Source organism: Globicephala melas, chromosome 5 (assembly GCF_963455315.2).
Source record: "Globicephala melas chromosome 5, mGloMel1.2, whole genome shotgun sequence".
Lineage (NCBI taxonomy): Eukaryota > Metazoa > Chordata > Mammalia > Artiodactyla > Delphinidae > Globicephala > Globicephala melas.
Window position 1 is genome coordinate 99,328,283 of NC_083318.1, and position 24,132 is coordinate 99,352,414.

Here is a 24,132-nt window from a genome sequence, read left to right on the forward strand (position 1 = left end):
TATACTACAAAGCTACAGTAATCAAGACAATATGGTACTGGCACAAAAACAGAAATATAGATCAATGGAACAGGATAGAAAGCCCAGAGATAAACCCACGCACCTGTGGTCAACTAATCTATGACAAAGGAGGCAAAGATATACAATGGAGAAAAGACAGTCTCTTCAATAAGTGGTGCTGGGAAAACTGGACAGCTACACGTAAAAGAATGAAATTAGAACACTCCCTAACACCATACACAAAAATAAATTCAAAATGGATTAGAGACCTAAATGTAAAACCAGACACTATAAAACTCTTAGAGGAAAACATAGGAAGAACACTCTTTGACATAAATCACAGCAAGATCTTTTTTGATCCACCTCCTACAGTAATGGAAATAAAAACAAAAATAAACAAATGGGACCTAATGAAACTTCAAAGCTTTTGCCCAGCAAAGGAAACCATAAACAAGACAAAAAGACAACCCTCAGAATGGGAGAAAATATTTGCAAATGCATCAACGGACAAAGGATTAATCTCCAAAATATATAAACAGCTCATGCAGCGCAATATTAAAAAAGTAAACAACCCAATGCAAAAATGGGCAGAAGACATAAATAGACATTTTTCCAAAGAAGACATACAGATGGACAAGAAGCACATGAAAAGCTGCTTAACATCACTAATTATTAGAGAAATGCAAATCAAAACTACAGTGAGGTATCACCTCGCACTAGTTAGAATGGGCATCATCAGAAAATCTACAAACAACAAATGCTGGAGAGGGTGTGGAGAAAAGCGAACCTTCTTGCACTGTTGGTGGGAATATAAATTGATACAGCCACTATGGAAACCAGTATGGAGGTTCCTTAAAAAGCTAAAAGTAGAATTACCATATGATCCAGCAATCCCACTACTGGGCATATACCTGGAGAAAACCATAACTCAAGAAGACACATGCACCCCAATGTTCATTGCAGCACTATTTACAATTGCCAGGACATGGAAGCAACCTAAATGCCCATCGACAGATGAATGGATAAAGAAGATGTGGTACATATATACAATGGAATATTACTCAGTTATAAAAAAGGACGAAATTGGGTCATTTGTAGAGACTTGGGTGGGTCTAGATACTGTCACACAGAGTGAAGTAAGTCAGAAAGAGGAAAACAAATATCGTTTATTAACACATTTATATGGAACCTAGAAAAATGGTACCGATGAACCAGTTTTCAGGGCAGAAATAGAGACACAGATGTAGAGAGCAAACGTATGGACACCAGTGAGGGAAAGTGGCGGGGGTGGGTGGTGGTCGTGTGATGAGTGGGGGATTGGGATTGACATATATACGCTAATATGTATAAAATGGATAAGTAATAAGAACCTGCTGCATAAAAAAATAAATTAAATAAAATTATAAAATTCAAAAAAAAAACAACAACAAACAAACCTCAGAGTCAAAGTGCTGAAAACCAAAGATAAAGAAAAAAATCTTGAACGTAGTGAGAAGAAACAATACATGCAGAGGAATAATGCTAAGAATCCCAGCAGACTCCTCAGATCCTATGCAAGCCAAGATTGACATCTTATCATTCTGAAAGAAAAACCCTGCTAATCCAGAATTTTATGTCCAGTAAAAATACCTTTCAAAGATGAAGATAAAATAAAGACCTTTAGACAAACAAAAGTTGAGAATTTATTGCCAATAAACCTGTGCTACAAGAAATGGTAAAGGAAGTTCTTCAGGCAGGATGATATCAAATGGAAATTAGGATATGCACACACACACACACACACACACACACACACACACACACATAATAAAGAGGCTGGAAAGGAAATAATTAAGGTAAATATTAAATATGTTTTTTCTTATTTTCATAGTATATAGAGTATGAATATATTTTTGTAGAAAGAAAACATAGCATGATTCATTTTAAAAAGTTTAGAAGGTTATACATCAAAAATTTAACTAATTTTCAAGAGCTCAGAGATTAGAGAAATTTTGTAAGGTAATTGTTAGAAAAAATAATAACTAGAAAATGAATTTTCTGTTATGAAAAACTTTTTCCACATTTTTTGCTCTATTATATGGTAAAGAAGAGACAAAGAAAAGGCAAAAGGAGTCTTTTTCTCTGATGCATAAGCCAATTGTAATGGATCTAACTTTTTAGAGAATAGATAAGGATTAAACAGAAGTTTCTTATAAGGGTTGTTGTCTACTGGCTGAAGCTTTGGGGCTGGAACCTTATACATGACTTGAAGGACTGTTTATTCCAAGAAAATATTAAAACACTATTCTCTACGTGGTCTAGAAAGAGAGCCAGGAATTGATAATGTCTAAATATTAGTGAGACTGATATATACTTGCACCAAAATGTCTTTCATTTTGTCAATCTAATCTTTCAAATGTCATTCGAATCTTGCTTTGACTTCTATGTAATTATTTAAAATTTACATGAAAACTAGCTAAGATTTCTTCTCAGTTTTGGTAGTAAAGTAATATTTTACTAGGGAAAGAATAATTTAGTGCAAACATATACTATTTTTTTTTGACTTGGTTAATCAAGGCCATGCGGAGCCAGAATCTTTAGAATTCAAGTCCAGAATCCAGGTACCATCATCTACATGACAGAGTTATTGAAAGGATCAGAGAGAACGTGTGTAAAGACATAATATAAGTACATAGTGGGCAGTTAATAAATGGCAGCTATTATTGGCTACTGAAGTGACTCGAAAATACATGAAGATGCCTTTATTGCCATCAACAATGAAGCCAAGATAACACTTTACAAACAGCAGTTCAAGAATTCATTGAGACCTATTGATTAGTATGTCTAACATGCTCGTGTTTGAAGTATTCAGATTCCAGACATTTGAGAAACTGTCTCCTCATCTTGCCAGGGGAATTTCTCACATAGAAATGGATGGTCAATGTGGGGAAAGAAAAATGATATTAATGAAGTTGATGTATTTTCTGTCTCTCTCTCTCTCTCTCTCTCACACACACACACACACACACACACACACACACACACATACACAGAGGCAACTTCTCCCGAAGTCCTATTAGGAAAAGTACCTCTTACAGAGGCAAACAAATGACATTTTGACTTGGAAATTTTTAAAAAGTCAAGATGAGTTCTTGAATTATGTGCCATACTGGTTTCTCCCTTGCCCAAGTTTTTAGCCACTAAAATAGGGAAATTCTGGTGTTGGTGCTGCCACCTCAATATTGAATCATCTCTGTCCTATATCCCAGAGTATCATTCAGCTGTTTGGTTACAGCAGTCTCCTTGAAAAGGCCAAATTTTAGCTTGGAATATTTTTCCTCTTCCGTTGACTTTTAACAAAAGGGATCTAATTGAACACAGCTCACATCTATTCCGTTGATTTTTATCAAGTCCTTGGACCTCAGAAATTTAGAGCTTTAACTCCTGTCAACTACAGCTGGATGCAGAGAAAATTATTCAAAGAAAAAATTATTTCATTCTCAAAATTTTTAGAGCCAGAATAAGATGTGACAGTTTTAAGGTGAGGACAGAAGATTCCAGGGCTCAAGCTGTTAACCAAGCGTAGGCTATCCCTCACAAATAAAAGAGAAGATTCAAGGAGAAGGAATGTTTACATATACAATGAATGTATGAAAAGAATAAACCAGAGCAAGATGATGGAGTGAGGGAGAATACAAGAGGAAAAAGAACACTCATCTCCCCATCAAGAAAACACCTAAGCAATAGGCTGAATGGCTTTTGTTCTCTCAAGAAGCTGAGGGAGAGGAAGACATGGAGAACATCAAGGCTTGGAGAATACTGTATGACAGATGAGGGAAAATGTCCTCGTGCAGAGAAGGGTACAGGGAGGAACAAAGCACTCTGGCAGGTAAAGAGACAAAGACAGCAGAGACAAGAGGCAAATCAACAAGAGGACGTGAACCAAAAACAGCTTCATGGGACAGGGACTGAATAACGGGACAGATGGAACAGGGAGCAGGAAAGCCATCCAGGAGAGACAGAACCAGTCAGGCTGGGGCAGCTGCCTGGCGAGGCTTCCTCTCTCACATTCCCAAACCCAAATGGGGGCTCTAGAGAGAGAGAAAGCACCATCCAGAATCTGGTTCTCTTGTTCATTGTTCCATCCCCAGCACCTAGAGCCTGGTATGTAGTGGATGCTCAAAACACAGTTGTTGAATTAAAAGTGATACATGCAGGGCTTCCCTGGTGGCGCAGAGGTTGAGACTCCGCCTGCCAATGCAGGGGAAACAGGTTCGTGCCCCGGTCCGGGAAGATCCCACATGCCGCGAAGCGGCTGGGCGTGTGAGCCATGGCCGCTGAGCCTGCACGTCTGGAGGCTGTGCTGCACAGCGGGAGAGGCCACAACAGTGAGAGGCCCGTGTACCGCCAAAAAAAAAAAAAAAAGTGATACATGCAGAAAAGGAAAGAAAGCTGGATGCCCTGAGAAACGCCATGCACCTCATGGCTTCCATTATTGAGGTGTGAGTGGGCAGAGAGGATGCCAAAGAGCTGGGCTGTATGTACAGCATGGCTGAGTGATGCTCACCCTGAGGACAGTTTGGTTCAGCTGTTGCAGGACCATCAAGGACCCAAGCGAAACAGGAAGTGGTCAAACCAAGAGTAACTGATGAGCAAGGCAGTTGGCAGAGGGTGTTTGTGCTTGAAAGGCCCCACCTCCATGTCTGTCCCCAAACCTCCTCCACATATTTAGATGTTTGAACATCTCATTATCCAGAACCTCTCCTTTGGAGGTTATTTCTATAGAGTTTTCCACGAGATACAATTAGCCAACCAATGTGTTCAGCCATTCAAAGTCACTAAATTCTAGACAAGAATTGTTGTATTAACCTAGCAACAGTTAGGGTAGGGCCCCAAGGCAAATGAACTCAGAGTAGGGAGAGACTCCCCAAGACCCAACATGGAACCTGGATCAAAGAGCAATGGATTTGGTCAACAGAGATGGAGTCAAGTTGGTTGTAAGTCCCCAGATGACTCATCCCATCCCCCTAAGGGATCCCCCAAGTGGGAGATGAAGCTGCGAGGGTAGGGAAGTGAAGATGAGTCAGTTGTAGATTTGTCTGGATGCTCTATCCTGGCTATGTGATCGTCCCCAACAGAGAAATACACTTAGGGTTTACACAGACAGGACTGACACAAAGTCATAAGGAGGAAGGTATCACTGAGAGATTTGCTGCTTGTCCTTGAAAAGGGAGAAAAAAAAGACAAATGATAACAGATCAGGTGACAAATTGAAGTGAAATCGGCCTCAAAAAGATTCTAGCCATTCAAGTGCCTTTCTTCCTGAAATGACAAGATTTACACATTTTCATCTCTTCCAAGGGCACCAAAACAAGTGCTTCACTCTTCTGTATCATTCCATCCATTTTCTCTTAGCTTATCCCATCACCATGGTGATGAGGCAAGGACTTTATTTTCCTGTGTCTGGACTACACCGGCATCCCTGTCAGTTACTTCAAAAATGCACGTGTCTGCATGTTACTTCTAGAGGAATTTCTCATCTAAGATGGGAATCAATGGGATAAGCAAAGCATTAGGAGAAACAGCCTCTGGACTCTATCCACATTCTGCCATCTCAGAAAAATTATTTGAGATTCCAGTTTCTGCTCACTAAATGGAGACAGAAAGGCTACTCACTTGCTTAATAACAAAATGTTATAAGACTGAGTAACTTGTGACGGCCAATCATTTTGCTTAAGGCAGAATAATTAAATAACTATGGCAGAGACTAACTGCTTACTCCATATCAACTCACCCTTTTTTCCATAGAAACAAAACCAGGATTTTATTCAGGGGTGCAATACATCATCCAAGAGACTGCATTTCCTAATTTCCCTTCAGTGCAAATACAGTTAGGTGGATCAGCTGTGAGTGTCTTCTGGGAAATCTCCTGATAGGAAACTGACTCAATTGAGCAGTGTTAACCCCACCCCACCCCCCACCTTCCTTTTGCGTGGAGCTCTAGGGGTAACCTTGGACCTCAGAATGAAAGACTGAAAGTCACATGCTAAGGATGGTGGAGCAGAAAGATAAAAGAGGATAGCCTCATCCACCAGAGGGCAGACAGCAGAAGCAAGAAGAACTACAGTCCTGCAGCCTGTGGAACAAAAACCACATTCACAGAAAGACAGACAAGATGAAAAGGCAGAGGGCTATGTACCAGATAAAGGAACAAGATAAAACCATAGAAAAACAACTAAATGAAGTGGAGATAAGCAACGTTCCAGAAAAAGAATTCAGAATAATGATAGTGAAGATGATCCAGGACCTCGGAAAAAGAATGGAGGCAAAGATTGAAAAGATGAAAGAAATGTTTAACAAATACGTAGAAGAATTAAAGAACAAACAAACAGAGATGAATAATACAATAACTGAAATGAAAACTACACTAGAAGGAATCAATAGCAGAATAAATGAGGCAGAAGAATGGATAAGTGACCTGGAAGACAGAATGGTGGAATTGACTGCTGTGGAACAGAATAAAGAAAAAAGAAATGAAGACAGACTAAGAGGCCTCTGGGACAACATTAAATGCAACAACATTTGCATTATAGGGGTCCCAGAAGGAGAAGAGAGAGAGAAAGGACCTGAGAAAATATCTGAAGAGATTATAGTTGAAAACCTCCCTAACATGGGAAAGAAAATAGCCACCCAAGTCCAGGAAGTGCAGAGAGTCCCATACAGGATAAACCCAAGGAGAAACACACCAAGACACATAGTAATCAAACTGACAAAAATTAAAGACAAAGAAAAATTATTGAAAGCAGCAAGGGAAAAATGACAAATAACATACAAGGGAACTCCCATGAGGTTAACAGCTGATTTCTCAGCAGAAACTCTACAAGCCAGAAGGGAGTGGCATGATATAATTAAAGTGATGAAAGGGAAGAACCTACAACCAAGATTCCTCTACTCAGCAAGGATCTCATTCAGATTTGATGGAGAAATCAAAAGCTTTACAGACAAGCAAAAGCTAAGAGAATTCAGCACCACCAAACCAGCTCTATAAGAAATGCTAAAGGAAGTTCTCTAAGTGGGAAACACAAGAGAAGAAAAGGACCTACAAAAACAAACCCAAAACAATTAAGAAAATGGTCATAGGAACATACCTATCGATAATTACCTTACGCATGAATGGATTAAATGCTCCAACCAAAAGACACAGGCTTGCTGAATGGATACAAAAACAAGACCCATATATATGCTGTCTACAAGAGACCCACTTCAGACCTAGGGACACATACAGACTGAAAGTGAGGAGATGGAAAAAGATATTCCATGCAAATGGAAATCAAAAGAAAGCTGGAATAGCAATACTCATATCAGATAAAATTGACTTTAAAATAATGTTACAAGAAACAAGGAAGGACCCTACAGAATGATCAAGGGATCAATCCAAGAAGAAGATATAACAATTACAAATATATATGCACCCAACATATGAGCACCTCAATACATAAGGCACCTGCTAACAGCTATAAAAGGGGAAATCAACAGTAACACAATAATAGTGGGGGACTTTAACACCTCACTTACACCAATGGACAGATCATGATTTAATTGATATTTATAGGACATTCCATCCAAAAACAGCAGATTGCACTTTCTCCTCAAGTGCGCGTGGAACATTCTCCAGGATAGATCACACCTTGGGTCACAAGTCAAGCCTCAGTAAATTTAAGAAAATTGAAATCATATCAGGCATCTTTTCTGACCACAATGCTATGAGATTAGAAATGAATTACAGGGAAAAAAACGTAAAAAACACAAACATATGGAAGCTAAACAATATGTTACTAAATAACCAAGAGATCACTGAAAAAATCAAAGAGGAAATCAAAAAATACCTAGAGACAAATGACAATGAAAACATGATGATCCAAAACCTATGGGATGCAGCAAAAGCAATTCTAAGAGGGAAGTTTATAGCTATACAAGCCTACCTCAAGAAGCAAGAAAGTAAAAGAATCCAGTTCTCTACTGGCCCTGTGCTGCCATAACCTGGACCTCCATGATTCTTTTACATGTGAGAGAAACTAACTTCTATCTTGTTTAAGCCAAACACAATTCCCAACTGACAGACCCACTGTCAACCTTATAAGTAGGCCCTTCTAGACTCACCCCCAACGTTTGCAGGGCCTAGGCCAAGAGCAGAGGTGGGAGCCCCTAGCTTGTAGCCCAATCCCTTCTCTTCCCAATCCAGCTCTGTCTGCTTTGTGTGGACATCCAAGCCCATGCTTCTAAGCTCATCCCCAGGCCAACACTGCCCCTCGGCCACTCTTCGGGTCTATGGGGCACACACTTCCCTCTAGGAGGACAGAGCCTGGGAAAGGCTGCTGTAGGCTCTGAAAGTGAGCTCAGAGCCACTTGGGCAGGGAATTTTAGGATCCTAGGACCCTAAGGCACAGTCTAGAAGTGGGAGGAGGTTCCAGGTGGCATGCACCTTTGCCCTGTGATCTCTTCGCCCTGCAGGGAGAAGCATGGCCCTTGAAGGCACAGGGGCCAGGGCAGGGACCCGAAATACCACAGTCTAAATGTGCTACCACTGGCTCCTCTCCCTCTCACCTCCTAATGCCTGCCTTTTCATCATTCACAACTTGACAATAGAGAGAAACCTGAAGTAGTCCAGTTAACTACTTGTAACAGCCTTGGTAAAGTTATCTTTTAGAGGAAAAGCCTGGAACTATAGCTTGAACTGTGCTGTTTCCCTGTTACCCTTAATGCTGCTATCTTCTCTCTTTTATGAGACTGTATAATGGAAAGCTGATCAAGCTTGGCTCTCAGGCAAGCTTGTCTTTGGTGAGCTGTCATTAGGATGGCCACGCACTGTGGATCAAGCAACTGCAATACTGGTGCTGGTGTTCTGACTGAAGGAGGAGTCTCCAGATCCTGGGTCCTTCTCATTTACACATCTGCCTGTTTGAGGAAACTCTCCAAGTGTTTACCTGGGTCTCTTTGTACAAACATTGCTCCCTAGGAGGGAGTGGAATCAGCAACAAACCCCGGCCACCAAAACTGGAACAGGGACTTTTGCCCTAGGAGGACTACAGAGAAACGGATGGGAATTGTGACCAGGAGAGGGACTCTCTAAGAGGTGCCACTGAAATGGCCCAGGACTGTGTCCCAAATGAGCTGGGCACCTTTCTCTGTTTCTCAGGAAGCCCCCCACTCAGCCTAGGGGAGCAGGGACTGAGACCTGATATGACAGTGCCACTGCTGATAGGATCGACCACTCCAGCTCCCACCCCTATGTGCAAGGACTTATTCCTTAAGGAATTTATCTCCTCCACATGGTCTGACTGTCAGGACTGGTAACCTGGCTTTATGAACATGAAAAACGCCCAAATGGCCACAGTATCGTTGTGTATCTTGGAAGCTCTCTTCCTTTAGTTCAGTAATTCTAAGCCTCATTTTGGATTATAGATCTCCATGTTCTCTAGGCTGGATAATTACCAAAGGACATGAGTGTCCACCCACACTGCAGAGAACTGTTGTAGCTCCTTTCAGACAACGAGGCATAATCCAAAGGACATTACGCAAATAATCTGAGATGTAGGTACTTGCTATAGACTGATGTTTGTGTCCCCTCCAGATTTGCACGTTGAAACCTAATCCTCAATGCAGTGAGGGCCTTTGAGAGGTGATTAGGTCATGAGGGTGGAGCCCTCATGAATAGGATTAGGGCCCTTATGAAAGAGAACCCAGAGAGTTCTCTTGCCCCTTCTGCCGTGTGAGGACAGAGCCAGAAGACAGCTATCTACGAACTAGGTAGAGAGCTCTCACCAGACACTGAATCTGCTGGTGCCTTGATCTTGGACTTCCCAGCCTCCAAAACTGTGAGAAATAAATGTTTGTTGTGTAAGCCACCTAGGCTATAGTATTTTTGTTATAGCAGCCCAAACAGACTGACAGAACTTCTATCCCCAACTTTCTATTTAAATTTCGTTTATTAGTTTTTTCATAGGAAAATGGAAGGCAGGGGTTAACTGATTTGTAAGGTCCCTCCTAGCTCCAAAGTTCAATGGCTCTATATAGTTCTATGAAATGAGAGACATGATAAATATCCACCTCCCCATCTATTCTACCCTATTATAGCACTCTTCTCTCTAAAGCATAATTGTCTGTAAGTTAATTTGTGGGTTCCCTGCTAGACTGCAAATTCTGGGGGAACTGAGACCAATCTTTAAGGTCGTATTCTCAGCACCGATTTCTAGCAGGACCTCAATGATATATAAGAGATGATAATATGAGTGAGTGGTTTCTGATAGCTACAATCTCCTTTGGTTACTGGACTGGAAATGAAAGATGTTCTCAGATAACTATTCAAGGAAAATGCCGAAATAGCCTTTGTTCTTCTGCCTGCATTTAGTAATAGTCTTTGGATGTAGGTACCATGAGTATACACCTAATGAATCAGATTACCATATTTTTTAAAGGGAAAAGATGAAAAAAAAACTTCCATTTTTTTGGTCAGAGAAACCATTTTTTTTGGTCAGAGACTATTATTCTCAGCTTGGTTCTCAGGAATAAAACAGAAGATCCTCTGCCTCTTCATCTGAGATCTTCAAATTAATCTAAGGTCTGATTGTCCCAAAGCATTACTAATTGTATAGCAACATCATTTATATCACAAAATTGGAAAAGACATACGTATCCCATCACAGAGTGATGGTTAAATAAACTATGACACTCAAACGGTGAACCCATGCAGCCTTTGATAATGGTGTTTACAAGATAATCTGAAGTTAAAAGTCAAGACATAAAATTATATAAGCAGTATGACTGCCATCATGTAAAATATGTCAAATATACACATAAAATATAGAAGGAGATACTACAGAATCTGAACCGTGGCTGTGTTTGTGTGTTTGGACTGCGCATGAGTTTCTTTCTACTTTTCTGAATTTTGCAGATTTTCCTCTTTTACTGTCATGGTGAAAAATCAAAATCAACAAATCATTTAATTGTAAATTTAAAACATCTACTATAAAATTTTGGCTATTGATACTGGTTGTGTCCACCTGAAAGAGCTGTATGGAGGAGCACAGAGAAGACCCTATGGTGAAGCCAACAGAAGCAGGGGGTGGAAAGACAGGGAATCCTCTGGAGTTGCCACTGCCTGTGGAATAAGAGACATTACGGATCTAAGCTCTTACTATATAAATGCCAGACATTTCTCATACATTTTTTTTCATTATGTCCTCATAAAAGCTGTAAGAGATAGGTACTACTCTTATTCCCATTTTACAGCTGGAACTGAGCCTTAGAGCGAGTGTGAGCCTTTGCAACCACCATCCACTGAGGGGAAAATGAGCACATTTCTCAGCCATACTTCCTCTCGTGCAAGGATCTCTTGTGTCAAAGGCACAGCCTCCATTTCCATTATTGGGAGATTCTGTTTGGAATGAGTCCTCAAATGACTCCTGCCTGTCAGTGGAGATGGTGTCCAGTGACCACTTGTTCACCATATTATCTCAAGGCTCTCACCAGAGTGTGATCCCCAAATTGTCCCTCTTTGCACATAAATCCGTTGCTTTGGGGCAACGAGCCCATTTATAAATGCTCTCATTGTGGCCAACTTGACAGATCCAGACCAACATGGATAGAGTCTAGGCCAGCTCCCTAGTTAAAACGTGAACCATGGTTGCCCTCCACTTGCCAGCACGATAACAGGCAAGCTTTCACCATGTGCTTGTTGAACATAGATCCACCCTGCAAATGCTGACGGACTGAATATGCTCAGCTGACACCATTAGTGCACACAAGCATTTTGAGGCTCTTTGTTACATGGTCACGTTTTCCCTGCACAGAAACCTACTGGTGTTACCATTTCCAAGGGTTGGGGGAGAGGAGGCCTCACTACAAGAGAATTCAGGGAGAACAGAGCAGGGGACCTGGCGGGAGTCCAGTCCTGTTGAAGTCAAGTGTGTCACTAAAATAAGCAAGTCCTCTCTTTCCTCCTCGCTACCCCAGGGAAACATGAATGAGCAAGCGAGGACAACTACAGAAACATTCCATGAAATCAGTAGTTCAGGTGGGTCTGAAGGAAATGACAAGTGGGCTTAAAGGAAATCCATTTCAAAATCAAATTCAAAACAAATGTGTGAACAGGGGAAAACGTAATGATCAAAAAGGAATGAATTTAAAAATATACATATATAATAAAAAAATATTAAAAAAATTAAAATAAATAAAAAGGAATGAATAAACAGACGGCAATCCTAACAAGAAGACCCAATCGTCAGGGTAAGTGCTATGCGGAGAACTGCTTGGGGATATTACTGCACCCCATTGTGCCCTGTCTCCAGGTCCTGTCGCTCAGGGACAGTCGATGGTGTCCGTTCACTTACTTTCTCTGGAACCGGACCACAGGATCAGCCAGCAGGTCGGTGACGTCAAGCTTCCTCCCCTTCTCGATAACATCCCGATGCTTGCGGACAAACAGCCACCCGATATGGGAGAAGAAGAAGCCCCGGCGGGCGTTGTGGGGATCAGCGTCCGTCTCCGAGTACTTGTGGTGGACTCGGTGGTCCCTGGACCACTCGAAGATGTCGTTCTGCAGAGAGAATGCAGACCTGAGTGAAGGGCTAAAACACCCTGGCAATTTCCCCAAAGTTTCTCAGCCTCCCCTCCTCCCGCCCCACCCCCTCCCCTCCTCACTGATTTATACTTGCTCCCACCCTCAACCGCAATCTCTCAACCTCAAGTTCAGTCGCTGGGGGTTGGTCTGGGGTGGTTTTCATCCAAACAAGAGTACATCCTCACTTAGTGAGGATCTTAGCTTGTCTTTGGAATGTGCCGACTGCAGGAGGTTCAGCCTTGTTGAGTGAACTAGTGGGGAAACCTGAAGAAAGTTCTGGTTACCGAAGTCTCCTGGGAGATCGTTCATGTCAAGAAGACAGACATCTGCCCTCAAGTTTTGGTGGTCAGAGGAGAGGTGTAACCTTGAGTATGGAACGGGGTTAGTTCTTGGTCTGGCTCTCTCTGCCCTACCTCCCCCGCTTTGATGGAGTTCATGTCCAGCACACGGCAAAGAGGAAGTCAGTAAGTAAAAATGCAAAGAGGTACTTCACCAAATCTGTGCAAAATACCGAGGCACAAATAATATTGTTTGAGGACTGCTCTAACAGTGTGTCACAGAAAGGAGGGGAGGGGACTTAGGCTCCTTGTGGAATCTGGTGTACTTGGCCGAATCTACAACGTGGAGAAGCAGCAATGCCTGAGGGGCAGGGGGCACTCACTGGAATCCCAAGAGAGACTCTGGTGCCCAAGGAAGGAGAAGCGTCAGAGTCCAGCAGACTCTGCCAAACCCACAGACAGGGTGGGGCTCAGGCACACATGGGGGACCAGCCTGTTGACCCTCTGGTGACGGGAGAGAGTGACAGGAGCTGGAGGTCCTGGGTGAGCTATCAGGGCAGCATTTCAGCTGACACTGTTAATGAAATCTTAGCTATAGCCATGGGCCAATGAGACCTATAAACTTTCGATGTATACTCAGATTTGTTTTTATCTGATAATGCTTTCAAAGCTTTGAGATGACAAATTAGGTTGGGAAGTAGTGCTTTTGGTAGGAAAATTACAGTTGACCCTTGGACAGCACAGGTTTGAACTGTGCAGGTCCACTTACACACGGATATTTTTCAATAGTACTTCACGGTCTGAGGTTGGTTGAATCTGAGAAGGTAAAGGAACTGCAGATAGGAAAGGCCAATGATAAATTATAGATGGATTAACCCCCAAGTTGTTCAAGGGCCAACTATAATCTGAAAATAAAAATAAATATATATAGTGTATAAGCTCTTTTTTTTAAAAAAAAAGGTAATAATGTTTTATACCATACTATTCAGTACTTAGTCATGCTTTCATTAGGAATCTGCCATTTCACAGATATTGGCGTCTTCATGCTGATGAGAAGAGAGAGAACTGTTTTATCCTCAAAGTTTTAACAGTTCTTTTAACCAAAAAATATTTCATGGAGTTTTTGTCTCTCTGGCTCAACCAGTGCTGCTGGAAGGCAACTCAACCTTGTTCATTTTATAGCACCATTGAAAACTTTTAAAATTTGCTTAACCCTTGGGTAATGGGACAGAAAGAGGGAAGGTAGAAAGACCTTAAGAAGTATATGCTCAGCTTTGAATATAAAGAGGGAAAAATGTGCTTAGCAATCTGTGTAAGGTAAAAATTGTAGCCTGGCTTACTGCGATAAGAAAGAGGTCTTTAAATTTTACCAGTGTGTTGAAACACAGTGGTTGGAAAGAGTGAAAGCATTTATTATTTATAATCACAGAATCTGGAGTCTGGAAGGAATTTCAAATGTCAAGACCACTGCAGCCCAAGGAATAATTTATTACTTTTGCATCCAGTTTATTGCTTTTATTGCAAACCCAACTAAACATAGGAAGGAGGGGGAACACTCTGTCCCTAGTCCACAGATGGCAAAATTAAGGTTTAGAAGACATGTATTCAAGTTCATCTAGTAAGTCAAACCAATAACGGAACAAAGATGGTGCTCCTTCGGTTCTTAGTTCACACTCGTTTCCACAAGATATTTCCCTTATTCTTCAAGTTTAGGGGAGGGAGAGTCTTTTAAAGAGAAAACTCTAAGTGGAGAGTTCCAAAGGGCTAGAAACATTATTCTCATAAAATTAAGCATGATAGAACAACAAAAGAATGATGATGAAGACAAGATGGAACAGAGATATTTCTTTATTTTAATCCCCCTTACCTGAATGCCTTCCAGACAGAAGCTACTTTGAAGCAGTGGAATGAAGCAAGGATTTGGGCCACATTCCAAATAATCGAGCATACAATCGAGCCAAAAATACTTTAAGATGTACTTTAAAAAATCTTTTTTTTTTAAACTCTAAAGCTGAGTCCAGCGAAAAAGTGACTCAGAGAACAAGATGTAAGACAACAACAGGGCAGAAAGGAAGTAAGATTCACATGGTCATCTCTGGGCCCTCTTCTTCCTACTTATCTGCATTTTGCTTCTACCCTGAAGTGATTGGGTGTGGAAGCCAACCTGGGAAGAGCATTTGTGTTTGATGAAAAGGTGTGTGTACCGAGGGTGTGTTTAGTACAGTCAATGTGTGAGGAAGGGAAAGCTGAGGGCCGACAAGAGATGGTGACCTTCCATCAACAAACTGACTTGTCAAGTGTGCGTATTCCGTCTGTCCATGCTCTGCGTGCACATTTTAATAGGGGCATGATGCTGGACTCAGCAGCAATTCCTGAAGCCTAAGTACGTACACTTTCTAACAAATCAATCAACAGATGATTCAACTTGCAACTTCGAGTTTGTACTTAATGGTCGGTTCTGGTAGATCACGGTCTTAATACCCCATTGCCTTCAATAGTGGACACTCACCCTGTGTTTATTGATCACTCCTGACAAAGAATTGTTGTGGTGAAGGGAGCTACATTAGTTCTAAGAGCGCTAGCTGTAACTGAGGCACAGGCAGGGGTGGGGTCAGGGGAACAGGAGAGGAAGAGGAAGACAGCCAATCAGGACAGCAGGTTTCATTACCCAAGAAGCCATACCACGTCCTTCTTTGTGCTGTCCAAGAGAAATACAATTGTGAGCCACATATGTGATTTAAATTTTCCTAGTAGCTACACTAAAAAAGTGAAAATAAACAAGTAAAAATCAATTTTAATCATATATTTTTCCTTAACATACTACATCCAAAATATCACTCAATATATTATTAGCATAAAATCATTAATGATATATTTTATATGATATTTTTCTGTACCCATATTTCAAAACTGGGCTTGTATTTTACAATTCCAGCACACCTCAACTTGGACCAACCACATGTCAAGTACTCAGTAGCCACATGTGGCTGGTGGCTACCATATTGGACAGGGCTAACACATGGTTTGGACACTTTTCTATATGTGTTATACTTTTAAAGATTTTTTAAAATTCAATGTTGAGTATGGGTGGGAGGGAGAAATTGGCACAAACCATGTGAAGGGCAAATGTGCTGCATGTATTAAAAGCGCTAAAATTGTGCAATTCATTTTCTGGAGTTTATTTTAAGGAAATAATCATAGCTGTGTGCAAATATTTAATCACAAGGATGCTCACTGAAGTGAAAACTTGGAAAAACCCTGAATTTCCACATAACAGGATTTGACTTTGTACCTTGTGATACATTAGTTAATTGAATACTCTGTGTGTGTGTGTGTGTGTGTGTGTGTGTGTGTGAAATATTAAGAAAAAGTCTTAGGGTTACCTTAGGGGAGGTAAGACTGGGAGGTAGGAGAAATACTTTTATATTTTATCCTATACTCAGAAATTTTTAACAAGAGCATCTGTTGGTTGTGTATTTAAAAACTCACAAAAAGGGATATTGTAGTACTGACATGGAGAGATGAGGTAGAAGGTAGTTAAGTGAAAGACAGTTTTCAAAATAAAAGATGCAGTAATGAATGCATTCTTAATAAAAATATGTATTTAAGCACAGAAAAATTTTAAAGTATAAGTCAACATGTTTACAGTTGTTCTCCGTAGGGAGTGGGGCAGTTGAGTGATTTTTAATTTTTTCTTTCAGTTTGTCTGTATTTTCTACGTTGTTATAATGATCAAGTTTTTCTTTTGTAATATGAGGGAAACATTATTTTAAAATTTCTATACTCCAGAATCAAAATAACCCAGCTTCTGCCATCAGCCCCAGGTTAGGAAAAACTATGAAGCCGTAATATTCATCTAGTAATCCAGTCAGTGATATATCTTTTTTTTTTTCTCTTACCTTTTCTGCCTTCTTTTTTTTTTTAATTGGAGTATAATTGCTTTACAATGTTGTGTTGGTTTCTGCTGTACAGTGAAGTGAATCAGCTATATGTATACATATATCCCCTCCCTCTTGGGCCTCCCTCTCATCCTCCACCCCATCCCGCCCATCTAGGTCATCACAGAGCACCAAGCTGAGCTCCCTGGGCTATACCACAGGTTCCCACTAGCTATCTGTTTTACACATGATAGTGTATTTACGTCACCCTTCTCCTATCTTCGTTCTTATTAGCACTAACCAACCAATCACACCACAACCAGGGTGACAGTGCCCTCACTTAAACCCATCCTTTGTGTTGTACCTCTATTACTTCCCTCTCCATCATAGATAATATCCCTAAATGGGATCCCTGTTGAGACTGTAGAAATTGAAATTGATCATGTGGTGATTTTTCTCCATAAGCACAGCCTTTGTGTATTCTCTGGGACTTGAGCAAAGGTAATCAATCTCAAAAGCTCCACTGAAGCAGATTTTGAAGCAACCCACTCTGTCAAAACTACTCTTCCCCAACTTCCTTTTATGTTCAGAATAAATTCTTGAATCAAGTCCTTTAAATGGCAGTAGGGGAAACTGTCTTTTAAGGCCCACGTAATTTGCTCTGGGTAGCAAGATGAAGGCCAAGTTAAACAGCATTTAGCTTGTCCCAGTCAACAGATCTGAAAGCAGAACCAGTGACTGGCTTTCCCCTAGCACAGCTGCAAACAGTTGCTTGCTTCTGACCAGACACCAGTGTGGTTGTTCTGTCCCCTAATTCAATTGTGTGGCTGCTTAAAATTCCAAAAGGGAAAGTTTACCAGGTGGCTTCAAAACATAGCCAAAGGGAATTCCACTTGTATTCATAATACATCTTTGTTTTCAGTCAGTAGTGAAAAAGAAACTAGGACCAACATGTTAGCTTCAATAGGCAAGTTTTAGAGTAGAACGTGTGTATATGTGTGTGTGTGTGCATGTTTGTGTGTGTGTGTCTTATGAGTAATGATGTCCTGTCTGAGAAAAAGGGTCATTTTATCAAGGGGGTCAAAGAGGGAAAGATGCTGTGGCCTCCACTCTTTAGGGACCCTAAGCCTCACTTGAAATAGACTTTATCTCAGTCTCTGGGGTCTGAATTTAATCTCCCCCAGTTCAGATGCCAACACCGTACTATTCAAACAGTGAAGAACATTCGGTGCTTTCCCCACTGTTGATACTGGGTCAGTATTGATTTCCCTCCAGATAATACTGGCAATCTGTAAGAAGAGCCCAGAAAGTCCCCAAGAAAAGCCTGGCAGCAGTCTTCACCACCTGGCAAATTGCAGTTTCGAGAGAACAAGTCCCCACTTGCTGCCTAGTCCTCCTGTGCCACTCAGCCTGGGGAAGTTTTAGGAGCCAGGCAAATGTTGAAAAGCCAACTTTAACAGTTTAAAAAAGTGTTTGTTGACAAAACTTAAAGATTGCAAAGTAAAAAAGAAAAAAAAAAGATTGCAAAGTAAGAAAGGGGGTCTCATATTTTCTTTTGTTACTCCAGTATTTATCTCTTACAACAAGAATGTATTTGAGTAAGACATATTTTTTATTTTTATTTAATTAATTAATTTTATTTTTGGCTGCGTTGGCTCTTCGTTGCTGCACGTGGGCTTTCTCTAGTTGTGGCGAGCGGGGGCCACTCTTCGTTGAGGTGTGAGGGCTTCTCATTGCAGTGGCTTCTCTTGCTGCGGAGCATGGGCTCTAACAGCGCAGGCTCCAGTAGTTGTGGCACACGGGCTCAGTAGTTATGGTGCACAGGCTTTTGTTGCCTTTGTTGCTCCAACGGAATAGTCTTCTAAAGCCTCCTGCCTCTAGTCCTTTCCCCTCCACAATACATTTGGTACACTGCAATCATACTCCCCATATTCATATGCCCCCCAAACCTATCATTCTCTTGCTTCTGATTTGACAACCTCTCTGTATTACTTTTCTCATCAAGCCTAAACATTTCTTCTTCTTAACAATCAAATAGCTTCAAATGGCATTAATATTCTTATCTTTCCCACTTTATTTATTCTTTAATTTGACAAATATGTACTGAATGTTGGTATGTGCTAGAAGATAAAGAAGGAACAAGACAACAAGGCTATGTCCTCAAACAGTTTATATTCTATGGAGGGGACAAACATAGATAAAATCAGGTGCTATGCAGCAAATAAGTATGGGGAGATACAAGGGCGACATTGAGATAGGCAAGGACTTTCTGATCAGGTAATCTTAGGCTGTGAGAGTTGGGTGGGAGTGAGAGAGGGAGAAGGGAATTGTCTCAGGGACAGGGAAGGACGTGGCACAGTCCAGAGGTTACGAGAAGACCAGCATGTCTGTGCATGGAGGGCAAGAGTGGTGCAAGATGAGGTCTGGGAGGTTTTGTGGTGAAATAAAGATATACCTGGTCTTTGTCCCCAGTGGTTCCTGGTACAGAGATTCAAAAACTGTTGGAATTTCCTGAGTGATAGGAGTGACATCATTATGCTAATGAGATGACTCAGTAGGGAGTCCTGGATAGCTTCAGGATTGGGGCTGGTCACCAGAAAGACCAAGTATGTGATTAGAGGGTTGGCCCTTTGGTAGGGGAAGGGGACTGGAGATTGAGCTCAGTCACATGGCCAGTGATTTAATCAATCATGCCTTTCTAATAAAACTCTAGTAAAAGCTCTGGACACAGGCTCAGAGGAGCTCCCTGGCTGATGAACCTACTGATGTGCAGGGAAGGTGAGGTGAGCTGACTCCACAGGGAGAGGCGAGAAAACTCTGGATGCGGGATCCTCCCAGACCTCCCACTGTGTGTCTCTTCCATTTGGTTGGTCCCGATTTGTATCCTTTATAATAAAACTGTAATAGTAAGTATAGCACTTTCTTCAGTTCTGTGAGTTGTTCTAGCGAATTACTGAACATGAGGGAATTGTGGGAAGCCCTGAGTCTGTAGATACGGGGGGCCTGGAGACCCCTGCTCATGGCTGGATCTGAAGCACGGGCATCCATGTGGAGGACTGGCGCTTTTCTTTGTGGATCTGAAACCAACTCAAATGGTTAGTATTACAATTGCATTGAAGTACACCCATGTGGAGTGGAAACAGAGCACTGGTGTGTAAAGCCTGATCACACCAGGGCTTCTATGCCATGATAACAAGGTTGGACTTCATTCCAAAGGCAATGCTCTGCCACTGAAAGATTTTCTTTTCTTGCTAGAGAGTGGTTTAATTTTCAGTAAGTTCTCTCTGGCTGCAATATGGAGAGGGGCAAGTGCTCAGTTTTTGTAGTAGTCCAGGCAAGAAACAGTCATGGCTTGGACTAGAGAGTGGCAGAAATGAGAATTATTCAGTTTCAAGATATAATTGAGCAGTAGAACTTAAAGAGATTGGATAAAAGATTGGATGAGGGGTGATTAGGGGACTAGAGAAATCATGGATGATACCCATATTTCTGGTGGGGAAAACTAGGAGAGAAGTAGTTTGGAGAGAGGGTAGAGTCACAACGTTAATTTTGGGCACACTGATTGTGAGATGCCTAAGAGACGTCCAGTGAGAGATGCTATACAGTCAACTGGATTTGCAAACTGACGTTACACCAGTCAGATTCTTTCTTCAATCAGACTGATTTTCTACTGCTCCGAGACCCCACACAGGATGTCACGATCATTCCTCTCTCTCTACCTTAGCTCAGATGTTTCCCTATGTTCCCCCACTTCTTCCTTGCCTATGCAAATCCTTTTTACCTTTTGAGTTTTCAGCTCAAAACTTCCCTTCTGCATTAGGCTTTATCTTAACATCCTAATTCATATTCCTATTTTTGCAGCCCTAAGAACCAGTATGAAGCTTTCAAGCAATTTAACTCCTCATTGTCTGGTTAGAGTCCCTCCTCATTATACTTAGGTCTAGCCTGCTCTATCTGATCATAAGCTTCTCATGACAAGGGCCATTTCATATATATCACTTGTGTTCCTCACAAGCGCATAATGGTTTATGCACCTTTAAATTCAAAGAGAATTAACCAGCAGATTTACACAAAAAGCTATAGAAGAATAAATAGGAGACATAAAGACAATCAAATGTGTCTGCCTTCTAGAAGAGTTTTTAAAAGCAAGGCTAAAAATTTCCTCTGGCATATGAAATTATAAATTTTACCGTTAATTAAAATTGTTGATTCAATGACTTCTATAGCTATTGTACCTTTAGAGTTTAATAAAGCATGTGAAAAAACATCCTTGAAACATTTGTGACAAGAGCTCTGGTTGGTGCTAGTAGGAACTAGGACAGGATGACTGAAAAGCTTGAACCTTAATAAACAAGAACCAAAGATGAAAAACAGCTCAATATCTATGGGGATGGGGTGGGGGGAGGCAGCTCATGGAAGGCCCCAATGGATCTGTTAGATCTAGCTTTATTTAGTACCTTCATTAATGACTGGGAACAAGGCGTACACATTTAATAACATTTTTGGTTAATGCCAAGTTAGGAGGTGCTGCAGACATCATTGAGGACAGAGAAATAACACAAATGGATCTAAAGAGGTTAGAAATATGAATAGAAATTATCACAATGAGATCTGATTTAGGAAAAATGCAAATGAAGGCAGCTGGGAGAGAAATCATCCAAAATGCAAAATAATCAGTGGGTTGGGAAACCTAGAAAGCAGCAACATAAGAGTGTCTGGCAGGATAGCAGTGGAATGAAGAATAAGAAGTGACAACGTGCTAGCTCAGCCCAAATACCTGGTGGCAGGTACAGGAAGAAGTAGCTTGTCAAGGAATTGCATTGTGACACAGTCTCCTTCAACTTCCATAAGCATTTCTGGAGACAGTGTGGAAAAATAAACAAACAAAAATATTCACAGATATTTGGCCCTTAGTTTTTTTAGTTGTTAGAAAAGGGATTAGACTTAGTTTCTAAGGTCCCTCAGCTCCAACCTTCTGTGGTTCCAGGAGAAACTGGTGGGGGAGTAGGGATTTAGGGGGCTGGGAGGAGTAGGGGAAGAACACGGATAAGGGGAAGGGGATGTCCTGCCTGTGCGCTACTAAACATCTTCTGTGTGAAAAGAAGGCAGGATGAAACATTTAGCTTGATAATATGTTTCAGAATAGATTCCAAATCGACAGGACTGCAGGTGGAATTCATCTTAAATAAGAGTAACTTTCATCCAATATAGGTGTGGAACCAAATTAACATATAAAAATCTGGTAGCTATTTGTTTGCAAAAATACCCTCGACTTTATTTACCAAGTATTTCTTTCAATAAAAACTCTCTGTATGCCTTTAAAGTATATCATTTTTTGTTTACAAAATTTAATCACCTTGATTAAATTTAATCAAGGAATTCATCCATTGTACTACAAAGAGGGTAAGATTTGTATAAAGAGTCTCTGTTTTATTTGGGGAGGGCAACATGAGAGAGGGACTAGCCCTACTGGTTGGCATGTCCATCTACAGAATTGCTCTCTCTTCTCAGGACACCCCAGGCTATCACCTTTTCGTTCCCTTGAGGTGGTTTCACTCATGTCACCTGCTTCCACTGACCTAGACCCACAACAAAGGAGGAGGTGAAGCATCTTAGGGGGGTGGAGCCATCTTAATCTCTACTCTAAAAGGCACATTTTTATTGGTAGGAATTGTGATTAATCCTACCAGGCAGGCACAGAGGGAAAATGCTGGGCCTCATGCAGCAGCCCCGGGAGAGTTTCTTCTCTCTCCTGCTTCCCACCTCCACCCCGTCATCTGTCAGAGTATCCCGCAATACTGATGGAGCCACAAAGCAGCATGTATACAACAACGCTTTGATGAATCCATGTATCACCAGAGCTCAGAGACAGCCAAGCTATTTGTCCTTTCTACTTGACTCCAAAGGTGCCCAGGAGGGCAAGATGCTGTGGAAGGAGATGACGTGAGGCAGGTGTGCAAGTCATCTTCCAAAACCACACCAGGAAGACTTCTTGGGGCATCAGGGTCAGGACCACTTCTGCCGCCGCCTGTTGACACAGCAGGAGGAAACCAACCACATCTACCCATCTTGCCAGAGGAAGGTGAACCTGTTTCTGCCATGCGGAAGAAGGGCTGTACATCTGAAGCTTAGGGTGGTTGTTAGGGAAGACGGCACACCCTGAAACAGGATCTCTGCCCTGAGAGTCAGACCTGCACGGGATGCCATGCAAGGATTCTTGAGTCCACGGCATGTCTTTTTCTCCTTCTAACCAACTGCCACTCCACGCTGCTGCTAACACCCTGAGCTGTCCTCGAGGGCACTGCCTCAACATGCAGTCTCCCTCCTCAACAAGCTCTCCCCATGGAGACCCAGCCTTGGGGTGGGTCCACCATCCTGAATCTGGTACAACATCTCCCAGGTCTCATGACGGTGGTCTGAGGCTCACTTTTGCCATTGAAATGCATGAGGCATGTCACTCCCCTGCCTAAAATCTTGCAGTTCCTTTCCAGGACTTTAAAAATAATATGCAAACTGCTTGCTATGCCTGACAGAGCCCTGCCCCGCTCTCGGGCCTCTCCTGTGACCATCTTCTCCCTCACTCCCTTGGACCAGCCACATGGGCCATCTTGCTCCTCCTTGAACGCAACATACTTGTTCCCACTTCCGGCTCCTCCTTCTGTCTGGAATGCTCTTCCCATACCTTTCCCTCCCTTAGGTCTCAGCTCTAATGTCACCTCCTCAGCGACAACATCTTCCCTGATCATCCTCTCTAAAGAAGCCGCCCTCTCTGGCGTTCTTTATCACTGTGTTTAAATTCTTCATCTTTGGGCTTCCCTGGTGGCGCAGTGGTTGAGAGTCCGCCTGCCAATGCAGGGGACACGGGTTCGTGCCCCAGTCCTGGAGGATCCCACACGCCGCGGAGCGGCTGGGCCCGTGAGCCATGGCCGCTGAGCCTGCGCGTTCGGAGCCTGTGCTCCGCGACGGGAGAAGCCACAACAGTGAGAGGCCCGCGTACCGCAAAAAAAAAAAAAAAAAAAAAAAAAAAATTCTTCACCTTCTTCTCTCTCTCTGAATAAACTTGTTTATTCGTTTGCTTATTTATTTGCTCTCTCTCCCACTGGAATATACACATTAATGAGGATAAGGACCTTGTCCATCTTTTTCTCCAGTGCTGGGAATGATGCTTAATGCACGTATTTACCAAATGAAAAGACAAATAGACACTTTGATCCTGGGACAGGCATTAGGGCATTGCAGTGAGAGTGTGTCCTCTGGAGTCAAGCTGCCTGCACGTGCATCCCCCTTCTATATGTCTTAGTCTTAAATCTTTATGTCCTTGGACAGGTTACGTAGTCTCTTTCTTTCATCTATCAAATGAGGAAAATGACAGTATCTA

General features: G+C 41.8%; 1 protein-coding gene across 1 annotated transcript in view; it reads right to left on the bottom strand.

The window, feature by feature from the left end:
* Positions 1-24,132, bottom strand: part of SCD5 (stearoyl-CoA desaturase 5) — a 156,789-nt gene that overhangs the window by 40,903 nt on the left and 91,754 nt on the right. Inside the window, exon 3 of the mRNA XM_030878009.2 lies at positions 12,369-12,574. Within this exon, the coding sequence (XP_030733869.1) occupies positions 12,369-12,574 (206 nt within the window). The remainder of the gene's footprint in view (positions 1-12,368; positions 12,575-24,132) is intronic.